This window comes from Pelophylax lessonae, assembly GCF_965119305.1.
Source record: "Pelophylax lessonae genome assembly, chromosome: 3".
NCBI lineage: Eukaryota > Metazoa > Chordata > Amphibia > Anura > Ranidae > Pelophylax > Pelophylax lessonae.
The window spans coordinates 321,714,778-321,735,189 of NC_138770.1; the positions used below are offsets into that span (position 1 = coordinate 321,714,778).

The window sequence follows — 20,412 nt, forward strand, 5'->3', positions numbered from 1 at the left end:
TACAGCGGGAGCGAGCCTCCGGCGGTGCGTGCGCGCCACTGAAAGAGGGGAATGTCTGGTGACGTAGGTCTACATCGCCAGACATTATCGAGTCACTTTGCCGCAGTAGTGAGCAGTGCGGAAGTGGTTAATGGTCTGCAACTGCTGTTCAGACAGTGATCAGCTACTGAAGTCCATGCTCCACTTTGAAGCCATATGTACAGTGTAACATACTGAATGTAAAACATATTGATAGAGATTTTTTTTTTTTTTTTTTTTTTTTAAATGAGAAGTTTTTGTCTTGGTCCTGGTCCTGGTCCTGGTCATCTTGCACATTTGGTTACATTTGTGCATACAGAGAACAAAGGTTTCTTTAATAATTGGAATACATGGAAACAAATAAAACAAAGTATATGTTTTTTGGTTGTCTAGCAGATATTAGTGTGAGATGACTACGAAGGAGTATTTTTTAATGTTGTATCAAAGCTTGTCTGAAGCCTAAAACAATTTCCAGACTTTCAGCAAATGGTTCTTCAGTGTTCTCAGAGCACATGTCTAAAATGTTCTCAGCCATACTGCTTTTTAATCACATAAATTAGCAGTCATTGGAGTAAGTCACAAGCAAGTCTCAAGTCTTAACCTTCAAGTCTCAAGCAAGTCCCAAGTTACTGTGGGGAAAAGCAAGCAAGTCAAGTCGAGTCCCTGCTAGAAGTCATGCAAGTCAAGTCAAGTCATTTATTTTGGTCAAGTCACAAATCAAGTCAAAATACTGATCTACCCCAATTTTCACCTTTAAATCAGTTAAAAGTCAGTGGTCAGGAAATGTTTTGTTTTATTTTCAACATTAACAAAACTGCTTAGTGCTTTTTTCTTCTTATATTAAAGAAACACTTTGAATGCCCAAACAGCTCAAAATCCTTCGTCCGGTCATGTTTCAACACCACAGTCACTAAAAACTTGTTAATTATTTCCATTGTTAAACAGCCAGTGTCCTAAAAATCAGAACACACTGAGGTGTTTTAAGTGACTGTGGTGTCAGAAACATAACAGACACATTCATTTTTCTTTAACACATCTTGAGAAAATGCAAATATTTAATAACTTAAAAAAGTAAAGTCATTTCAAGTCATATGTCTCAAGTCAAAGTCAAGTCTCAAGTCATGAATACCAAGTCAAAGTGGTGACTTAAGTCTGACTTAAGTCAAGTCATGTGACTAGAGTCCCCCACCTCTGTAAATTAGTACCTACTACACCTCCCCTATTAAAGAAAATTATTAATTGCAAATAGTTTTGTTTATACTCAGCACGTATATAGCTTCAGAGTATTGTACAGCAGTTACATAAATCCATTTTTATTACTCCCAGCCCCTTAAAGGGCCCATCGTTTTTCCATACTGGCTTTCTGGGAATCTTTCCCATACCCCTTACTATATGGAACTTTTTTAGTATGTTGACCCACACATATACCTGTGAAACCACTGATGCACCATAAGTCCCACAGTGACTCTCCATGAATAGGGTGAGCCACGTTGCTTTCTTGTTTACACCCATAATCGAATACTCCTACCCCACTTTTACAAAGTAGGGACAATTTGGGAAGCCAGATAACCATGCAACATGAGTTTTAATTGTGGGAGGAAACTGGAATACCCAGAAAAAGCCTGTAAAGACACCGGAAGAACATGCAAACTCCATGCATGTGTCCTTGGTGAGATTGGAACATTGAACTTGGTGACATTTGCATTGAACAGTACTTAAAAGCTTCCACTAAATCTTTGGGTACTTTGCCACTTATTAACCTTGATACTTGCCAGGCTATTATGGTAAATGCTTGATTTGAAGGCATATGGTTACTCAGCTTAAAAGATCGCAGAGATATCTTCCTGGGTATTTACCCTAATTAGGATTTTTTAAAACGCTTAGTATTGTGAACTTTCTTAGGAGATTAAACTTAATATGATCAGTTTGTGCCAAATATAGTTGCGTGTATTATAGTAGTATAGTAGAGAGAAGAATTGAGTCAATGAAGAATTGGTAGAATAGTGTAACACTGCCATCTAGTGGAAATGTAGCATAACTACATTAGTAAAAAAAAAACTTAAAAAGGTCTTGTGAACACTGGCATTTTTTACAGCACCTGCACTCTGTGGAATACAGTATAATAATATATTGCAGCATGCAAAGATCACTAAACCTTTAGGTAAGCACACCGATACATTGATTAGAATCTAAACAGGAAGACTTATTTACAAATGAATGTATATTCCTTCATTATTCTAATCTACTCTTGCAGCAGTGGAGTGGATAAGGCATGCCAGTGCTTATACTATCCAACCATCTCAAGACTTCCATAAAATCCCAGCATCCCACAGAATCTGGGACAGTTGGGAGGTATGAACACTGGCTTGCCTCATCCACTCCTAAAGAAAACGTATTTATGAAGGTTGTATCTGCCCTGCCAAGAATAATCACATTTTTAAAAGGAGGAAACTCTTTCCTTAACTGCATTGATGTCCATATGAATCTCATGTACATTAGCGAACTATAATTCACTCGTATGTGATTTCTCCATAACCAGCTCCTTTACTGGTGCAGTCTAAACCACACTACTTTTGTTTTGCTCTGGAGGGTTTGGATCTGAGAGGAAGCATGTTGGCTTTACCCGCTATGTTCATTCAGGGAGCAGAAATCCTCCAGTAGTGAATAGGAAAGTTACAATCAAACAGGGGGTGTGTGTGATCCCTGCGCTGTCTGAGGTGGCCAGAGACTCCCTGCTGCAGCGCCACTGGGACTGATACTAAAGCAGTAAATGATATAATTCAAAGGGTAGTGGTGCGCTTCAGGGATTGGCTCTAATGGATCTCTATTTGGGTTGGTGGCAGTGATGTGTACAATTCTTGCTTTAAAGGTGCTCCGCGTGATAAATATAATATTTATGTTTTTAGGTGATGAAAGTGCAGGTGTATTAATCAAATCAGTCAATATCAAGGTTTTCTTAAAATAAATAAATATATGAGTACGGTGTGTATCAATGGATAAATAAATAAATAAATAAATATCAGAGTGCTACTTCTTTACCAGTGATATCAATAAATAAATTATATAAATCCAGTGTTGGTCTTCAATCTGATTCATAAACAGTAAAACATTTATAACTACTAGTTATAAAACAAGAACCAAAGGACAAACTCTAAACAAAACATCATAAAACAAGGGTGGGAATCAGGCTGTCCTGGAGGACTCATGAAAACAAAGTTGTTGTCTTTGTCTCTGAGGCACACTAAAGATCGGACAAAGAGGATAGTACAAAAAACGATCAAGACAAACATTTAGAGGGATCCAAGAAAGCAGCTCCACTAAGTAAGAAAGGACCTGGATTGAGAGAAATTGAGTCTATCGTTGAGCTTGGATAGATACCAAAGGCAAATTGATCTTGCCTATAAGGTGAGAGGCTAGAGCACTCAGAGGTGACACACAAGGTGAAGGAGATCTTAGTCACTTAATTGCATGAGTGAAGCACGGATATAAGCGAGGAACGTATTCACACAAGCTATTTTGGATGTTCTCTATATAATTTTTTTCTTTTGGACTATTTCATTTAAATATTTATATCTAAAGAATTACAATTGAATTATTCACAGACATCTTTTCTAGCACCGTTTTAATAGAAAATTGCATGTAGCACTTTATTTTGAGCACAATATATATGTGTTTTACTGTTTATGAATCAGATTGAAGACCAACACTGGATTTATATAATTTATTTATTGATATCACTGGTAAAGAAGTAGCACTCTGATATTTATTTATTTATTTATTTATCCATTGATACACACCGTACTCATATATTTATTTATTTTAAGAAAACCTTGATATTGACTGATTTGATTAATACACCTGCACTTTCATCACCTAAAAACATAAATATTATATTTATCACGCGGAGCACCTTTAAAGCAAGAATTGTACACATCACTGCCACCAACCCAAATAGAGATCCATTAGAGCCAATCCCTGAAGCGCACCACTACCACAGGAAAGTTACAATCTCTCTTTATAAAATACAGGAAAATAGACTGAAACTCAACCTGTGAGCAAATGAGAATAAATCCTGCCTGACGTTTAGTAAATATACAGGGGCCCCGCATATGATAAGCAATGTCCTTTCCCATAAAGACCTACCACCATGTCCCACACCCTAACAGAGGTGTGTCATGGCTAGTGTAAATACTTGCACCACAACTTTACACATCACAAAAAAGGGTATGAACTGCAGCACACCCTGCAAAAGTGTGCACCTTCTCCAAAGAGGGAGAAATTGAACTTCTTATATGTACTTAATGCCTAGTTCAAAATATGCCTTTTTTTTTTTTTTTTTTTTTTACCCACCTGTCTATGTCCAACTCTGTCGCTGCATAATTTTCTAGTGGAACTTAAACAGTTGCCATTCATGATCATCTGTTTTCTGCATTCTTTCACTCTTCTTGGCACTTGAATCCACTCACACTCTACCTTGTCTCTCTTCCCATTAATTGCCAGGTCCTACTCTGCCTCTTCTGCTTCTTCCAATTGTTCTTTCCCCTCTGCCCCTTCCAGTTTGCTTCCATTATGCCTCCTGGTCCACAATCCGGTGCTAATTTACCTAATGTACCCCCATTCTGTCAATCAATGTTAACCTACCAGGCCTAACAATACATTCCCAGCCAAAATACTCTATGATTGAGCAGTAGTATAGTACTTGAAACTTAAATCAGCCTAAATGAACCCTTTTATGAATGGGCACACATTTTCCGATGTAATATAATATCAAATTATTTTGTATAGACAAAGCTATAGTAGAAAAGAATGATCATTTGCTGTAATAGCCAGAGATTCTCATAGAGCAGGACTGCAACAATAAACATAGAAAAAGATTGAGTTTTGAGCTATACAGGTAACATTGCAAACACTGTGTGTATGAAAGAGTTATACTGATATTCTGTTTTTATGTCTTATTAAAATAAGGATCCAAGTGCTATGCCCAGGCCAACATCACAAGACTTAGCAGGATTTTGGGACTTGTTGCAGTTATCCATTGAAGATGTAAGCATGAAGTTCGACAAGTTGCACCAGCTAAAAGCCAATGACTGGAAGACAATTGATTCTCCTGAGAAAAAGGTATGGGTTTTTATAAAGATCATCCAATATCATTGTATAGAGCTAGGGATAACTTTTTTATTTATATTTAAGATTACATATACACACTATATACAGGCAGCATTGATCTGCTGCTGCAGGGAAATGTTAAACAAAGCTACCCAAGTTTTCCTACTAAAAAGAAGTGCTGTGACATCACATCACTTCCCCTTTAAACGTAATGCGGAATAATGGTGTTTATAGTGATCTGCTACTTTTTTTTTAACAGTAAAGTGATCTGCTACTTTAAGTACAAATTACATATTTTCATCAAAATGTGGCCAACAGTACTGCTTAAGCCTTAGGTCCCTTTCCTTTGCAACCCCTCAGTTGAAGGATACAATTGACATGTGAACATCTATGGAGAGTCATTACATATCTTCTTTCTTTCTTTAAACAAAGTAACCTTTTACAAATTACAAAAAGCACAAAAACATCTGTGTATATAAACCCTCTTGTCAAGATTGGAGGCATCAGTTGGATACTGTGATAATTCTGTACCAAGGCCCAAGATTTGTAAAAATAAAATCAGAACCACAGGTAATGCCATAGCAGCTTTTAAAAACCCATACTGGAAATCAGACTTTTAGAGGTAAAGTATTTTCGTACACAGTCCAGATACAATGACAACATCCCTCCTTTCCCAATTTACTGGAACTAATTATTTTTTTCTGTTGGCTGAAGTCCGTTGAGATGATGTAAAATTGATTTTTTACTTAGAGTTTTCACAGCTGTTAGCTGGTGATTGTTAGAGAGCTGTGGCATAAAAGAGGAAGCAACAAAATGCTTGCAACAACCTATGTGCACAGGAACTGTTGGATAAGATAGTAGGAGGAATGAAATGAGTCTCTTTAACCACTTTACCACCGGAGGATTTTGCTGTCTTACGTCCAGGCCACTTTTTGCGATTCGGCGCTGTGCGACTTTAACTGACAATTGCGCGGTCGTGCGACGCTGTACCCATACGAAATGTACGTCCTTTTTTTCCCACAAACAGAGCTTTCTTTTGGTGGTATTTCATCACCTGTGCGATTTTTACTTTTTGCGCTATAAACAAAAAAAGAGTGTTTATTTTGAAAAAATAACAATATTTTTAACATTTTTTTATATGAAATTCCCCCAAAAAATGTAAAAATCAAAATTTTTTAAAATTTTTGGCCAATTTGTTTTCTGCTACATATGTTTGGTAAAAAAAAATCGCAATAAGCGTATTTTGATTGGTTTGCACAAAAGTTATTGCGTTTACTAACTAAGGGAAAGATTTCTGTAATTTTTGGTGTTTTTTTTTTCAACGCGTAAGGTCGGCGATCTGCGATTTTTTTTTTGCGGGACTGCGACATTGCGGCGGACAGATCGGACCCTTGACTGACATTTTTGACACTTTTGGGGGTACCAGTGACATTTCTATAGTAATCAGTGCTATAAATATGCACTGTTACTGTAAAAATGACACTTGCAGGAAAGGGGTTAATTTTATTGGAGAGGGAGGGGTTAATGTGTGCCTGGTGCTTACTGACGTGTGTGGGGGGAGGTGACTGAGTGACACAAGGACAGATCACATGTTCAGCTATGCTAAACACTGCAATCTGTCACTCCTTGTCACTTAGGAGATCCGCCCGCTCTGTTTACACAAGCGGGCGGATCTCCAAACTGGATTCCCCGACGATCGGGGAAGAGCAGCGGCGATCGTCGCCGCTCCTCCCCTGGCCCGACTCCCGCTGTGACTGAAACCAGAGGGAGCTCCGCCTACAGGGGGAGGAGTCCAGCGACGTAGGTCTACGTCGCTGGACGGTATTGAACCACTTTGCCGCAGTACGGTCAACGTGACCGGTCAGCAAGTGGTTAAAGCTGTACTAAAGGATGCCAGGTACAACATTTTAAGACATTTTAGCTCGTGCTAACATGCATTTGGAGGTGAAAAATTAATAGTTCTTTCTGAAATTACTTCTCTTGTTCTTTAAAATGTGTAGTCCAATATTGTCGCTGCTGTTGATATGGGGGCAGTATATACTCATAAGCAGAATTTAGGGTTAGCACTACTGCTTTACATAACAGTGCTGCTGTACTGGAAGATCAGCAAGTTTACAGGTGTACACTAACAGGCAGTTACAGTGGTACAAGCAGGAACAATCCAGCTGGCAACACAGCTCATATTCAACTGATATTTACCTGTCCTTTTCAACATAAAAAACTCATGTGTATTTGCAATTGCAGTTGGGTTACATATCCATGTTTATATCTAATGAAAAACTTAGTGATGTAGTATAGTCTGTCAGTTTAATTGATGGTATCTGTGGAAAATAGTTCATGTGGGCAGCAAACAAATCCTCCTTTTTCTTACAAAATAAACTGCAATATGCAAACACACACATACATACATACATACACACACACACACACATACACATATATATATAAGGTGCATCTCATAAAATTAGAATATCATCAAAAAGTTAATTTAATTCAGTAATTTAATGCAAAAAAGTGAAACTCATATATTATATATAGATGTGTTACATGTAGAGTGATATATTTTAAGCATTTCTTTCTTTTAAATTACAATATTACATAAGACCAATAAAAAAAGGATTTTTAATACAGAAATGTTGGCTTACTGAAAATCCATGTCCATGTACAGCATTGTATGCACTCAATACTTGGTCAAGGCTCCTTTTGCATAAATTACTGCATCAATGCGGCACAGCATGGAGGTGATCAGCCTGCGGCACTGCTGAGGTGTTATGGAAGCCCAGGTTTCTTTGATAGCTGCCTTCAGCTCATATGCATTGTTGGGTCTGGTGTCTCTCATCTTCCTCTTAGCAATACCCTACAGACTCTCTATGGGGTTTAGGTCAGGCAAGTTTGCTGGTCAATCAAACACAGTGATACCATGATCATCAGACCAGGTAATGGTACTTTTGGCAGTGTGGCCAGGTGCTAAGTTCTGCTGGAAAATTAAATCAGCCTCTCCATAAAGCTGATCAGCAGAGGGGAAGCATGAAGTGCTCTAGAATTTCCTGGTAGAGGGCTGCGCTGACTTTGGACTTAATAAAGCACAGTGGATCAACACCAGCAGATGACATGGATCCCCATATCATCAATGACTGTGGAAACTTCACACTGGACCTCATGCAACTTGGATTCTGTGCCTCTCCACTCTTCCTCCAGACTCTTGCGATTCCAATTAAATGCAAAGTTTTTCACATTCCGTGATGATTTGGGGAGCCATGTCATCTGCTGATGTTGGTTCACTGTGTTTTATCAAGTCCAAAGTCAGCGCAGCCCTCTACCAGGAAATTCTCAAGCACTTCATGCTTCCCTCTGCTGACCAGCTTTATGGAGATGCTGATTTCATTTTCCAACAGAACTTGGCACCTGCCCACACTGCCAAAAGTACTATTACCTGGTTTAATAGGCATGGTCTCACTGTGCTCGATTGGCCAGCAAACTCGCCTGACCTAAACCCCATAGAGAATCTGTAGGGTATTGTCAGGAAGAAGATGAGAGACACCAGACCAAACATTGCAGACAAGCTGAAGGCCACTATCAAAGATACCTGGGCTTCCATAACACCCCAACAGTGACACAGGCTGATCGCCTACATGCCACACCACATTGATGCAGTAATTAATGCAAAAGAAGCCCCGACCAAGTATTGAGAGCATACTATACTGTACATGGACATACTTTTCAGTATTAAAAATCTTTTTTTTTTTTTTTGTTCTTATGTAATATTCAAATTTTCTGAGTTACCAAATTTTGGGTTTTCACTAGCTGTAAGTCATATTTATGAAAATTTCAATAAAGAAATGATTGAAATACATCACTCGGGGTATAACCTAGAGTGATATATTTCAAGCATTTATTTCTTTAAATTTAATAGTAGTAATATTATTAATAATAAAAATAATAATAATAACCATCATTTACTCTAATTAAATAGCTTTTTAAAGATATTCACATTTTTTTGAGATGCATGTATGTACAGTATGTATGTGTATACAGTATATATATATATTTACACATACACACAGTGTGTATATACAGTATATATAACAGATTCCATATTTACCCTCTGTATAGTGTTTGTCTTTTGATGTAAGAGAGATTGCCGCTATCACCATGGAAACAGTTATCAAGCTGCTGCAGTTCTTCACTTTTTTTCCTTCATGAAATCAGTTCTTTTTATTATTTTTATTAATAAAGTCTTGTTTCACTATGTATATAATTTACAATATTATTATAGCATCAATATGCATAAGATATTAGAGAATATTTTCAATCTATATAAATATCTAATTTTATTATATTTTTAGGATGATAAGAAACCCCCACCTCCAATACCAAAGAAACCTTCCAGGGGAAAATTCCCTATCACTCGAGAAAAGTCTCTGGACCTACCTGACAGACAAAGACAAGAAGCCAGAAGGCGGCTAATGGCTGCAAAAAGAGCAGCCTCATTCCGGCAAAATTCAGCCAGTGAGCGGGCAGACAGCATTGAAATATATATACCTGAAGCCCAAACTAGGCTTTAGGAACAAAGAACCACTTAGATCTTTTTTAAAACAACATGCTTGTACAGTTTGTAGCACACATTACCAACCATTTGAATCAATTGCTACTGAATATGCCCTTTGTCATTGTGCTCTTTGTGCCATACACACAGTGGATTTTTTTTTTTCTTTTTAATTTCCTTAGAGTTTGCTAAACTCATTGCAAAAAATGTGTTGTTTTGCAAATCATGTCTGACTTCAAATCAGCTACATGCATAGGGCTTGTTGAGACCTGATTCTCCAACATGTTCTCAGAGGACAACGAGAAAAACCTCTCAAGATGGAACCCAGCGTCAATTCTTGTATATTTCTATTTTTATAAATTATGTGATAATTAGGAACAAGAATAACTAAATGGGTACATCTCACCACTCCCTAGAGGCATTAGCTATTACAAGTAGAAGGTGCTACACATTAGTCGTGCAGGGGGTAAGGATGCATTGTTTTGTGATATTTCAGTTTATTTTATATAGGTACTGATGCTGCTTCAGTAAGCACTACTGCATTGCATTATACAACCACATGTGTTCTTGTATAGATTACCAACCAGTATCATTTCAAATCATTTGGATCTTAAAAAAAAAAACCTGAAGACCCAACATCCAGTCAAGCTCCCAAGATCTGGTATGGAGCCGTCTACTGGGAGGAAAGTTTCCTCTCTCCATCCAACCTTGTATTCTCAATGCAAGAAGACTCATGGAGGATACAGGTGAAAAGAAAGTGAATGCCTTAAAAAAAAAAAGAAAAAGAATGATATTTTATTACCCAGTATATGAAAGGGATACTAGGACATCCTTCCATGGACCCTATATTTATGTTTACATTTTTTGTCTTCTTTTTTGAGTAAATTATTTTATCATTTGCTGTGTAACTTTGTGTGTTTACTAAAGAAACACACAAAGCTGCTATTACATTGAAAGGGCATCCTTGAAAAAAACTATATAAATGTTTGCTTTTTAAAATGCCAGTTGTGATGTGGTAAGCAACTTAAGAATCATTAATATCAGTGGTAAATATATTTTGTTTCAATGGTTAATTTAAGGTAAAGTAATGGTGAAATGTGATTTACACCTGTAGTTTATTTATTTTTATTTTTTTTCCTTATGAGAACAACTTGATTGTTTCGGGAAATGGCTGCAAGGGACATGCAATCATAAAATATGGGGAATGTAGCAGGTTATTTTATTCACATGTCCTTTAAATGTGTGCAAAACATAAATAGGAACAATGAAACCTCAGATTTATTTTTATTTTAATTTCCTGTTATGTGTATGTTTCATTCTGTTTTTCAGAGCTCTTCCATTTTTTGTGTAGCTTAATGAGGGCAAGTTCTGATGACAGGTTTGCATGAATACTTTATATAATCAATTACCAAAAACATATCCTAAAATAATGAATACTTATTCCTACCTTTTCAGATTATTTTCATAGCAGCTCACTCCCACTATCCCTCTTTTGATGGCACACTTTTAATAACCAATGGAGGTTGTCCACCTGGGTCTTCAGTACAAAAATACAAAACATACAAACCTGTTACCTGTCCAGGCCCTAACATAAAGGGCTCATTTGCCACAGTCACAGACTGCTCCTGAATATGCATTGTTGTTAATAACTTGGTTCCATTGGGATGTCATGCCACTTGTAATCTAGATTCTGATTATTGTAAAACCTTCTGGCCAGCTATTAAGAGCTCTAATATAATCTGAAAGACATGTTTGTATGCCATCCTAATTTAGCACATAAGACAAAAGTATATTACCTGCTACATATATAAACCAGCTGTATTTATTTTCCTTTTTTTACTACAATTCAGCCCCAAATCCTACTATCAGTGTCATCTTTCCATCTTTTAAAGTTTCTCCTCGTTGTAAATAAATAGAGAGGCATTTCCAATTTATTTGCCAATTTGTAAACTGCAAGCAGCAGTAATGCTGTGTGTATTTTAACAAGAGGGGCTAAATGCCGTGATACAACTTTCCTTTATGGAAATCACCATAACCATCTGCCTCCATCCTCACCTTTTATTAGGTATTTTCTGAATAGTCTTTTTTTTCAAGCGGCATAACTTGACTTCCAAAATGTCTCTTTCCTCACTTCAAGGCATTCTTTCCATTAAAATTTAATAATTTAACTTCAGCAGTGTTATTTCAAAACCAACTTTGATTTGCTTACCAAAAAATAAAGTATGATACCATTTAATACCAGAGAAGAGAATTGTACTTTTATTTCAGTGGATAATCCAGTAGGCAGAGAAAAAAACACTTTTTTTTTCAGCCCAAAACTGAATAAACTGGTGTATTTAATTTTCAGTGCTCTTACTATATTAGAACTGAAAATAAGTAAGTAAATCATCAAAGCAATTGAATGTAAACTTGCTTATCTTTTAGCAATGTTAAAGAAAATGTTGCTTGATGTTTTATTTAATTTGATATACAGTATATACAAAATGTACATTACGTGCATTTGGCTTAGCCAAACAAAAGGCTCTACTGTTTTGCAGAGGGCAAACTTTGGCATCCTGGGAAAATGTATTGTTACTGGAATTATTGGTGTATTTAAAATATTTCTGTCCCCAGAACCAGAGCTGGTTTAATTGAAAATGCGAATGTACTCATTCCTTTGTTCATATGTAATATTAGTTTAAGTGCTCTTGTGCAGGTTTGTTAAGGTGCACATATAGAGGATTTACATTCATGCAAAGATATTCAGGTAGAGAAACTGAAATCATGACATAAAATAATAATAATTGAATGTTGCAGGCAAAATCATAATAATACACTAATTTATAAAGCTTTTCTGATCCCTTTATATATATATATATATATATATATGTAAAATACATCTCTAAATTACAAAAAAAAAATATTTAACACATTCCAAATTCTGTGTTGTATGAGCTCCCTTAGATTTAAGAGTCAGTCTATCAAAGCCAATGTTTATGGTAAATTTGAAGAGTTAGAGCTGTTTCCTTTGCACAGGAATCCCAGGAAACCATAGATATAAATGAGAAATATAATGAGGAATGCAGTGCGAGATACCGGAAAATGCATATCTGAGGGGAACACCACAATTTTAGGAACAGAATTAATATTTATGGCCGGGAGATCTTGCAGTTAGAACGTGCATTATTTATAAGAAGTCAATTGCTTACTCCACCCAGCCATTCTTCCCCTTTTAGGTGATTGTAAACTCTCTTCTTTTATTGTTTTTTAAATAATGAACAGGTTTATATTTACCTGTACTGTGCAATAGAATTGCACAGAGTGGTTCAGAACCTCTTTTTCTCGGGGCCCCCGCCTGCGCTCCTGGTGCCTCCTCTTCTTTTTGTGCCACCATAGGAGGCTGCATCCTATCATAGCACATCTGCAGGCCTGATCCTGAGCCATGCTGCCTGTGTCTGTAGACGCAGACAGAACAGCTTGGCCCTATCCTTTGGCCCTGTCCCTCTCTCCCTTGTCACAGGATTTATTGACAGCAGCAGGAGCCAATGGCCCCTGCTGCTCTTAACCAAGCCTGTGAGAGAAGGGAGAAAGGAGAGAGCCACTACAGATGGGCACAGCACTGAATCAAATGAGGGGCTCGTGTAAATAAAAGGGGGTTAGGTGCCACCTCAACATATTTTACCTTAAAACAAGAAATGCATTAAGGTAAAAAAATGTTTAGGCTTTAGAACCACTTTATTCAAAGTATTACCTTTGGGGTGGTCTGATCCTTTAAAAGAGACTGCGCTACCTTGCACATTTAGGACAAAGGGATAGTGGGGTTGATTTTCTAAAGGCAAATAGGCTGTTCACCTTGAAAGGGAATTTCCCCTTTGCTTAGTAACAGCAGTGAAAATTCACCTTTCAAAGAATACCCGTGCAAAGATAATAATAAAAAAGTACTTTTGTTTGCACATTTGCACACGGTTAGATTTAAAAAGTCAGCCAAGCTTCACCTCATTCCCTTGCAAAGTGAACAGCCTATTTGCCTTTAGTAAGTCATCCTAAGTGTCTTTACAAATGAGACCTCCTGACCCACTAATACTCAACTTGCTAGTGATAATCTGTGATTTCTTCCTTTGTCATAGTTAGCAAAAATACCCAGTGCTTCCAAGTATGGGGGAGCATGTGACCTCATTCCATATGACAGTGCTTGGGTGTAGCAGTCACTTGCTAGGACCAAGCACTGTCACATGACAGAGGGAGTGACATTACTGCTTCCCCTAGTGCCTAAGAATATACATTTTGGCTGTTATGGAGAAAAGAGCGAGTGTAAGTGTACTTTTACTTTCCAGAGTTGAACCTGCAGTTCTCTGCCCTTTGTATTTGTCTTGTGACACTAAGCACTGCATACCCAACTGCAACATACTAAATTAAAAAAATGCCCACGGGTTTCTCCAATTACTCTACTCAAAAAATTAGGTGATGGGAATGAACCCTTGTGTTTTAAAAAGCTTTTCAAATTATCAAAATGATGTTAGTTAAACATGTTTAGTATGATACTTTTACACGCAATCCTGCAAGGCTTTCTAAATCAACTGTGTTGGATGTAGCTTTCATGAACTAAGTGCATCTTTGTAGCACATGTACATATTTAGGTGCACCTTACCAAATCTGTAAGGTAAATAGCTTTTCTTGTGCCACAAATACTAAAGACTACTGTAAATATCTGTAAGTACAATATAGTTACATAGTATTATATAACCAAGTACTTCCATTTCTATTGCATTTTAAATATTCAGGGTATAAGTATGTTTTTCTTAAACAAAATATGACATTGCTTTGTAATAATTATTTTCATTGACTGACATATAATAACATACATTTAAATTGATAAATATTACAAAAAGATACTATAGCAGCCTTAGATTTCTATATCATGACAATGTTGAGGCATCCTTAAGGATACTAAAGAATAGCTATAGTGATTAATGATTGATCATTTTTAATCTGAGCACAAGGTTCCTTAATTGTAGAACCTTTACAGAACATGCTGCATCCCTAAACTTCCTCACCAGTACTGGTATCTGACCATAGGGAAGCTTGTACCACTCTGCTCTTCTCTATAGTTACAGAAGGGCATTGCTTAAAAATAAAAATAAAAGGAGGACTACCAACGCTGGAGAAATATATTAGTGAGCAGGAAATCACACATAGCCAGTTCAAACCTTCCTTTTCTTTGGGGTCTAGTCATTAGTGTGGCTACAGCAACTATTCCAAAACCATCATGGGCAGCTAATGACAACACCGCTCTCCAGGAAACAAATGTACACATAATTAATAATTTGTATTTAATATTTGGGCCATATATTTATTAAATCTAGTTTTACTTTCAGCCCTAAAATAAGTCAAATGTTTTTGGATTTAGTGTTGCATTGATCCAAGGTCATTGATACATTGAAACATATCAAGCTTAGAGAAGAGCCTACAGAAAAAAATCTCCAGTTACTTTGTTTTATACACCATGCATAAGAAAAAAGTAATTTATTTTAAAAGCTGAATTTTTTTTTAATGTTTACATATTCTGATACAAAATAAAGTTGGATGTGCCAAACAAAATATTAAAAACCTGTATTGTAGTAAGGGGACCTGATGTCTTACTGGCTTGTTGTGCACAATTTGCACTTATTATTTCTGGATTCCAAAGTATTCTGAGAACAGTTAACCACTAACAACTAAAATATATTATCCTATGCTATCATCTGTTTTTTTTTATTTTTATTTCATCTCAATAAGCACTTTATCTATAGGTCAGCATCCCAATGAGTCTATCATATGCCTGCTAAATTAGGGTTGCGATGGTAACCTTATTGTTTCTTATACTAAGAGATTTATAGAAAGCAAATACTTAAATAAGCATGAACTGTATATGGAGTATACATAAACAAGCATGTTTCACCTTGGATCCTTGTTATCTAAAACAGGAATAGATAGGAGGTCAGTAGATGGAAATGTTCTCATATCAGATCTGACATATCCAGAAGGATGTATTACCAAACCGCCTTAAAGTGTAACTGAAAGAAAAACTATACAATGGATGAATGTATAAGTTTAAATTCAAAATTAAAGTATATATCTATTATATTTCTGCTTATATGTGTGTATATATATCTATAAAGAAGTGACAAGGGGGAATTTTGAAAACAATTCTTGTTATGTGCTGTCATTATCATTCTAATAGCGGATTCCTGTAAAGTAAGTTGTCTATACCATCACAGGCTGTGATGGTATAGCGCCTTATTTGCAGTCCCGGCTACAGTAATGTATTCAGGTGTACTGGCAGTGTGGGCAGTCCAGAATCAAACAGGCCTCTTTACCAAGAAACTAGCAAGGAGGATGTAAAGGAGGTAGAACCATTGTAATCTCTGCAGCAGGACTCTCTGCCATCTCAGTCCACCACTGAATTCACTCAGTATAATTTATATACACTTCATCTTTGTTGTAGCATAATCATTATCAAGCCACTTTTCAAAAAGCAGCACATTAGAACTTTAATTTTATATTATTTTTATATTTGTCATAGGGAAAGCCATTAGTGTAATTTGGAGCCCCCTCCATTGATTTCAAGTCTTAAAGTCATTTAGTAACAAACCTAGAAAATGTATATAATGAAACAATGCATAAACAGAAGTCATCCTTAGTGAAAAAAGCATGGAAAATAAAACTACCAATAGATCCAGAGATATAGACAGATGAAATTATTAGCGCCTTTCAGGGAAGGCTTGGTCCCTCCCTACCCACCTTCTGAGAATCCTTATTTGTAGGCTTGTATGGTGGAAGCAGGTTTATTTCTACCAGAAAGTTTGAGATTTGTGTAAAACTTTACCTGTCTATATTTCTGCATTTACTGAGCATTTTCATCTGCCCTTTTCTCTAGAGGTAATCTCTGAGCTATGATGACTGAACTATTGTGCAATGACTTTAAGCTGTCCTATTAGAGGACAGTACTCCACAGAAAAGGTGTAGTAAGTTTTTTGTAAAGTAATACTCCTATCAATAAATTTATTTTATTTCCAATACTTATCATTTTCCGGGTAGCAATAATTGGTGGACACAACAATTTATTATTTCAGTCTTTGGAAATAAATAAGGAAGGATGATGAATATAAAATGACTAGTTTAATGGGCTGGAATAAACCAGATGTTACTAATCAATTCTCCTGTGCCAAAATTATGATAATTAAATGTCAGGCAAGCTTATAGGCATTATTTTTATATCACAGAATGCTATTAATCAGCTTTTTATGGCAGTGAAAACAGACATGTTCAATCTATTTTTAAAAGCGTTTTATGCTTTGTATACAAAGAGATGAACTGAGGATTTGGCACTAGCATATGCAGTGGGATGGGTGGGGTGGGGGGGGGGGGGGATTTACTAAATCTAGTGCACTCAGAATCAGGTGCAGCTGTGCTTAGTAAGGATGATCGAACTTTTGAAAAGTTCGGTTCGACCAGAACACCCGAACTTCCCGAAAGTTCGGGTCCGGATTCCAGAACCCCATTGAAATCAATGGGACCCAAACTTCAGTAATCAAAAAACACAATTTTGAAGCCCTAAAACCCAATAAATGCCCCTAAAAAGTGCCTATGGTTCTGGGTCATGCCCCAGGGACTATTAATCACACAAAAAAAAGTTCTTAAAAATTGTCGTTTTTGATAGAGAGCCAATTATTGAAAAATTATTGAAAAATGAGATTTCTTTGGATTTAGTGTCTGTGGAGTCTAAAAGGTGTACCTGTGAAGTTTCAGCTCTGTAGCATGTCCAGAACCAGAAAAAAAAATATTTTTTGTCTTAGAATTGTAGTAGAGCAGGGATAGGGCTCTGCTACTTTCACACCTGGCCGTTTTTGTTGCAGGCGTTTATTGGGCTTTTTTGTGGATGTCTTTGGAGGCAGGCATGACATCTGAACTTCTGTGTAGGGGTATATATACACACACACATATATGTATATATACACATACACACATATAGGTGTGAAAGTAGCGGAACCCTATGCCTGCGCTAATGAAATTATTTGCAGGGATGTGGCTCCGCTCCTATCACACCTATATGTGTGTATGTGTATATATACATATATGTGTGTGTGTATATATACCCCTATACAGAAGTTCAGATGTTATGCCTGCCTCCAAAGACGCCCAAAAAATGCCCAAAAAACGCCTGTAACACAAACGCCCATGTGTGTTGTTGCAGGCGTTTTTTTGGGCATTTTTTGGGCGTCTTTGGAGGCCCCTGTATTACAGTGCTAGAGATTTGGCGGGGCTATGTTATATACTGGGGGGCGTATTCACTACTGATTGGCCTCTGGACCCCCTAGTCACTCCAATCACATTCCTAGAATCCTTCTGCCCCCTTAATTGGCTTTTACTGATGGTTCTGGTCCAATCACGGGCTTTTAAAGCCCAGTTCCTGTCCCATTGCATTTTGGTCGGTTCTGGTTGCCGAATTCCGAACTTTTTCCGCAAAAAGTTTGGAATTCGGCCGAATTTCGAACAGTCAATGTTCGGGTTGAACCGATGGTCGACCCGAACCGTTCGATCATCCCTAGTGCTTAGTAACCAATGAGCTTCCAACTTCAGCTTGTTCAATTAAACTTTGACAACATTTTAACCAAGCCCATTTCTGACACAGGTTGTTTACAAGTTAAAATCAGTATTTTTTGCTAGAAAATTACTTAGAACCCCCAAACATTATATATATTTTTTCAGCAAAGACTCTGGAGAATAAAATGGCAGTCAGTGCAATATTTGTTGTCACTCGGTATTTGCAAAGCGGTCTTTTAAACGCCATTTTTTTTTTAAATGACATTTCACTGCATTTAAAAAAAAATAGACAGTAAAGTTAGCCTATTTTTATATATTGTGAAATATGATGTCACGCCGAGTAAATAGATACCCAACATGTTATGGTTTAAAATTGTGCACACCCGCGGAATGGCGACAAACTACGGTCAAAAAAAAATCTCCATGGGCAATGCTTTAAAAATGTTTAACGGTTACCAGTTTAGAGTTACAGAGTAGATCTTTTTTTTAAATTATTTCTCTTGCTCTGGTGATTGTGGCGATACCTCACATGTGTGGTTTGAACAGCGATTACATTTTCGGGCGCGACTTCCGTATACGTTTTCTTTCTTGCGAGAGCTCATGGCAATGGGAGCAGTTAAAAAAAAATTATTTGTTTTCCTATTTATTTTTTTAATTTTAGCACAGGTTTTTAAAAAAAAATCTGATCACTTTTATTGCTGTCACAAGCAATGTAAACATTCCTTGTGACAGCAATAGGCAGTGACAGTTACTCTTTATGGAGGGATCGGGGGTCTAAAAGACCCTAGACCCCTCCACTGTACTTCAATGTATTCAAAATGCATAAAATGGCATTTTTGAATACAGTCACTTTTTAAATTCGGCGCCTTTAGCAGTCGAGTAACCCGGACGTGACATCATGGGTGCCGCCTCCGGGTTACGTCATCGGAGACCCGGTCGAATCCGGCTTCGATCAGGACTCCAATCAGCTGGTGCATCCCCTCCCACTCACTGGGGTAATGATTGAGCGGCTCCCAAGAAGCATCAGCTGTTACTGCCTGAAAGCCGACCACTGGCTCTAAAAATTGGTACCGGGATGATGCCTCTAGCTGCAGGCATCACCCCGGTACAGCCACTTATTGCAGCCAATGTAGGGCTACGTTGATTTGCGGTAAGTGGTAAACCTAGAAGCCTATTGGTTACTTTGTGCAACTGAACCAGATTCTGTGTGCACCAGTTTTATTAACCTGCCCCCCCATCCCCCATGTATATCTAACATCTAGGCAGTAAAGGCCTATACATCTACTACAGGTAGTAGCATTCTCAGATTCTGTGTTTATCATCAGCTGCTAATCAACCTACGATACTGACACTGCCTGTGGCATTGACACTGTATGTAAAAGAGGGCCCTGTGGGTATACCTGGGGATGACTGGAGCTCCTCATGGCTGAGTTCAGGATATCCATTACACTGCTAGTCAGTTTATTAGTACTGATACAACTAACAATTGCAGTTTACAATACCCTATTCACACAAAGCATTAGCACTGTATCTATTTTAAAAACTGCAAATAACACCTGCAAGGAGGTTATTATATGCCACTGCCTGCAATTAAAGCCATTCTTTAAAAAAAAAGCCCTCCAAGCACCTTAAATAAAGAATACATAGAGATGATAATGGTTTTATTGCAGATTTTGTGTGAACATGGCATACTGTTTATCTGTCCTATATGAAATGAGATCCCGGTGTTGCAGAGCTGACTTTACTCATTAAAAGATTGTTGACAGAGCCTTTTATTTAAAATGCAGCCTTAATACTAGTAGATGGTTGTATCAGTTAGGCACTGTCAATCTGGTTTTTTGCCTGGACACACAAATCATTTTTCAGAATCGCCAAAACCACTCTGATTTTAGATTTAGATCATTGACATCTTTGGATACTATTTCACTTAATTTTGGAATTCATTTTACAAAACCAACATTTATAAAAGTCGTTTTTGTTCAGAAAAAGAAACAGTAGTTATGTTACCTCCACCATTTTTGGCTACAATTTGTATGATTTCCTATCATGAAAAGCTGAAATTGAAAGTTTATTGAATTTTGCCAAGATTTTTCAATCATCTCTACTATTCCTAGGAATATGTTATTAGATTTAACAATTTAGTGCAAAGTACACCGATGTGCTCTTAACTGTTGTATTCA

At 37.1% G+C, this 20,412-nt stretch overlaps 1 protein-coding gene across 8 annotated transcripts in view; it reads left to right on the forward strand.

Moving 5' to 3' along the window:
- The window catches only part of DLGAP2 (DLG associated protein 2), a 1,392,398-nt gene extending 1,381,944 nt beyond the window's left edge, over positions 1–10,454 (forward strand). For all 8 annotated transcript variants that reach the window (XM_082249548.1, XM_082249549.1, XM_082249547.1 and 5 more), the window contains 2 exons: positions 4,984–5,136; positions 9,471–10,454. In XM_082249548.1, coding sequence (XP_082105674.1) covers positions 4,984–5,136; positions 9,471–9,689 — 372 coding nt within the window. In that variant the 3' untranslated portion in view covers positions 9,690–10,454. The remainder of the gene's footprint in view (positions 1–4,983; positions 5,137–9,470) is intronic.
- Positions 10,455–20,412: the final 9,958 nt, after the last annotated feature.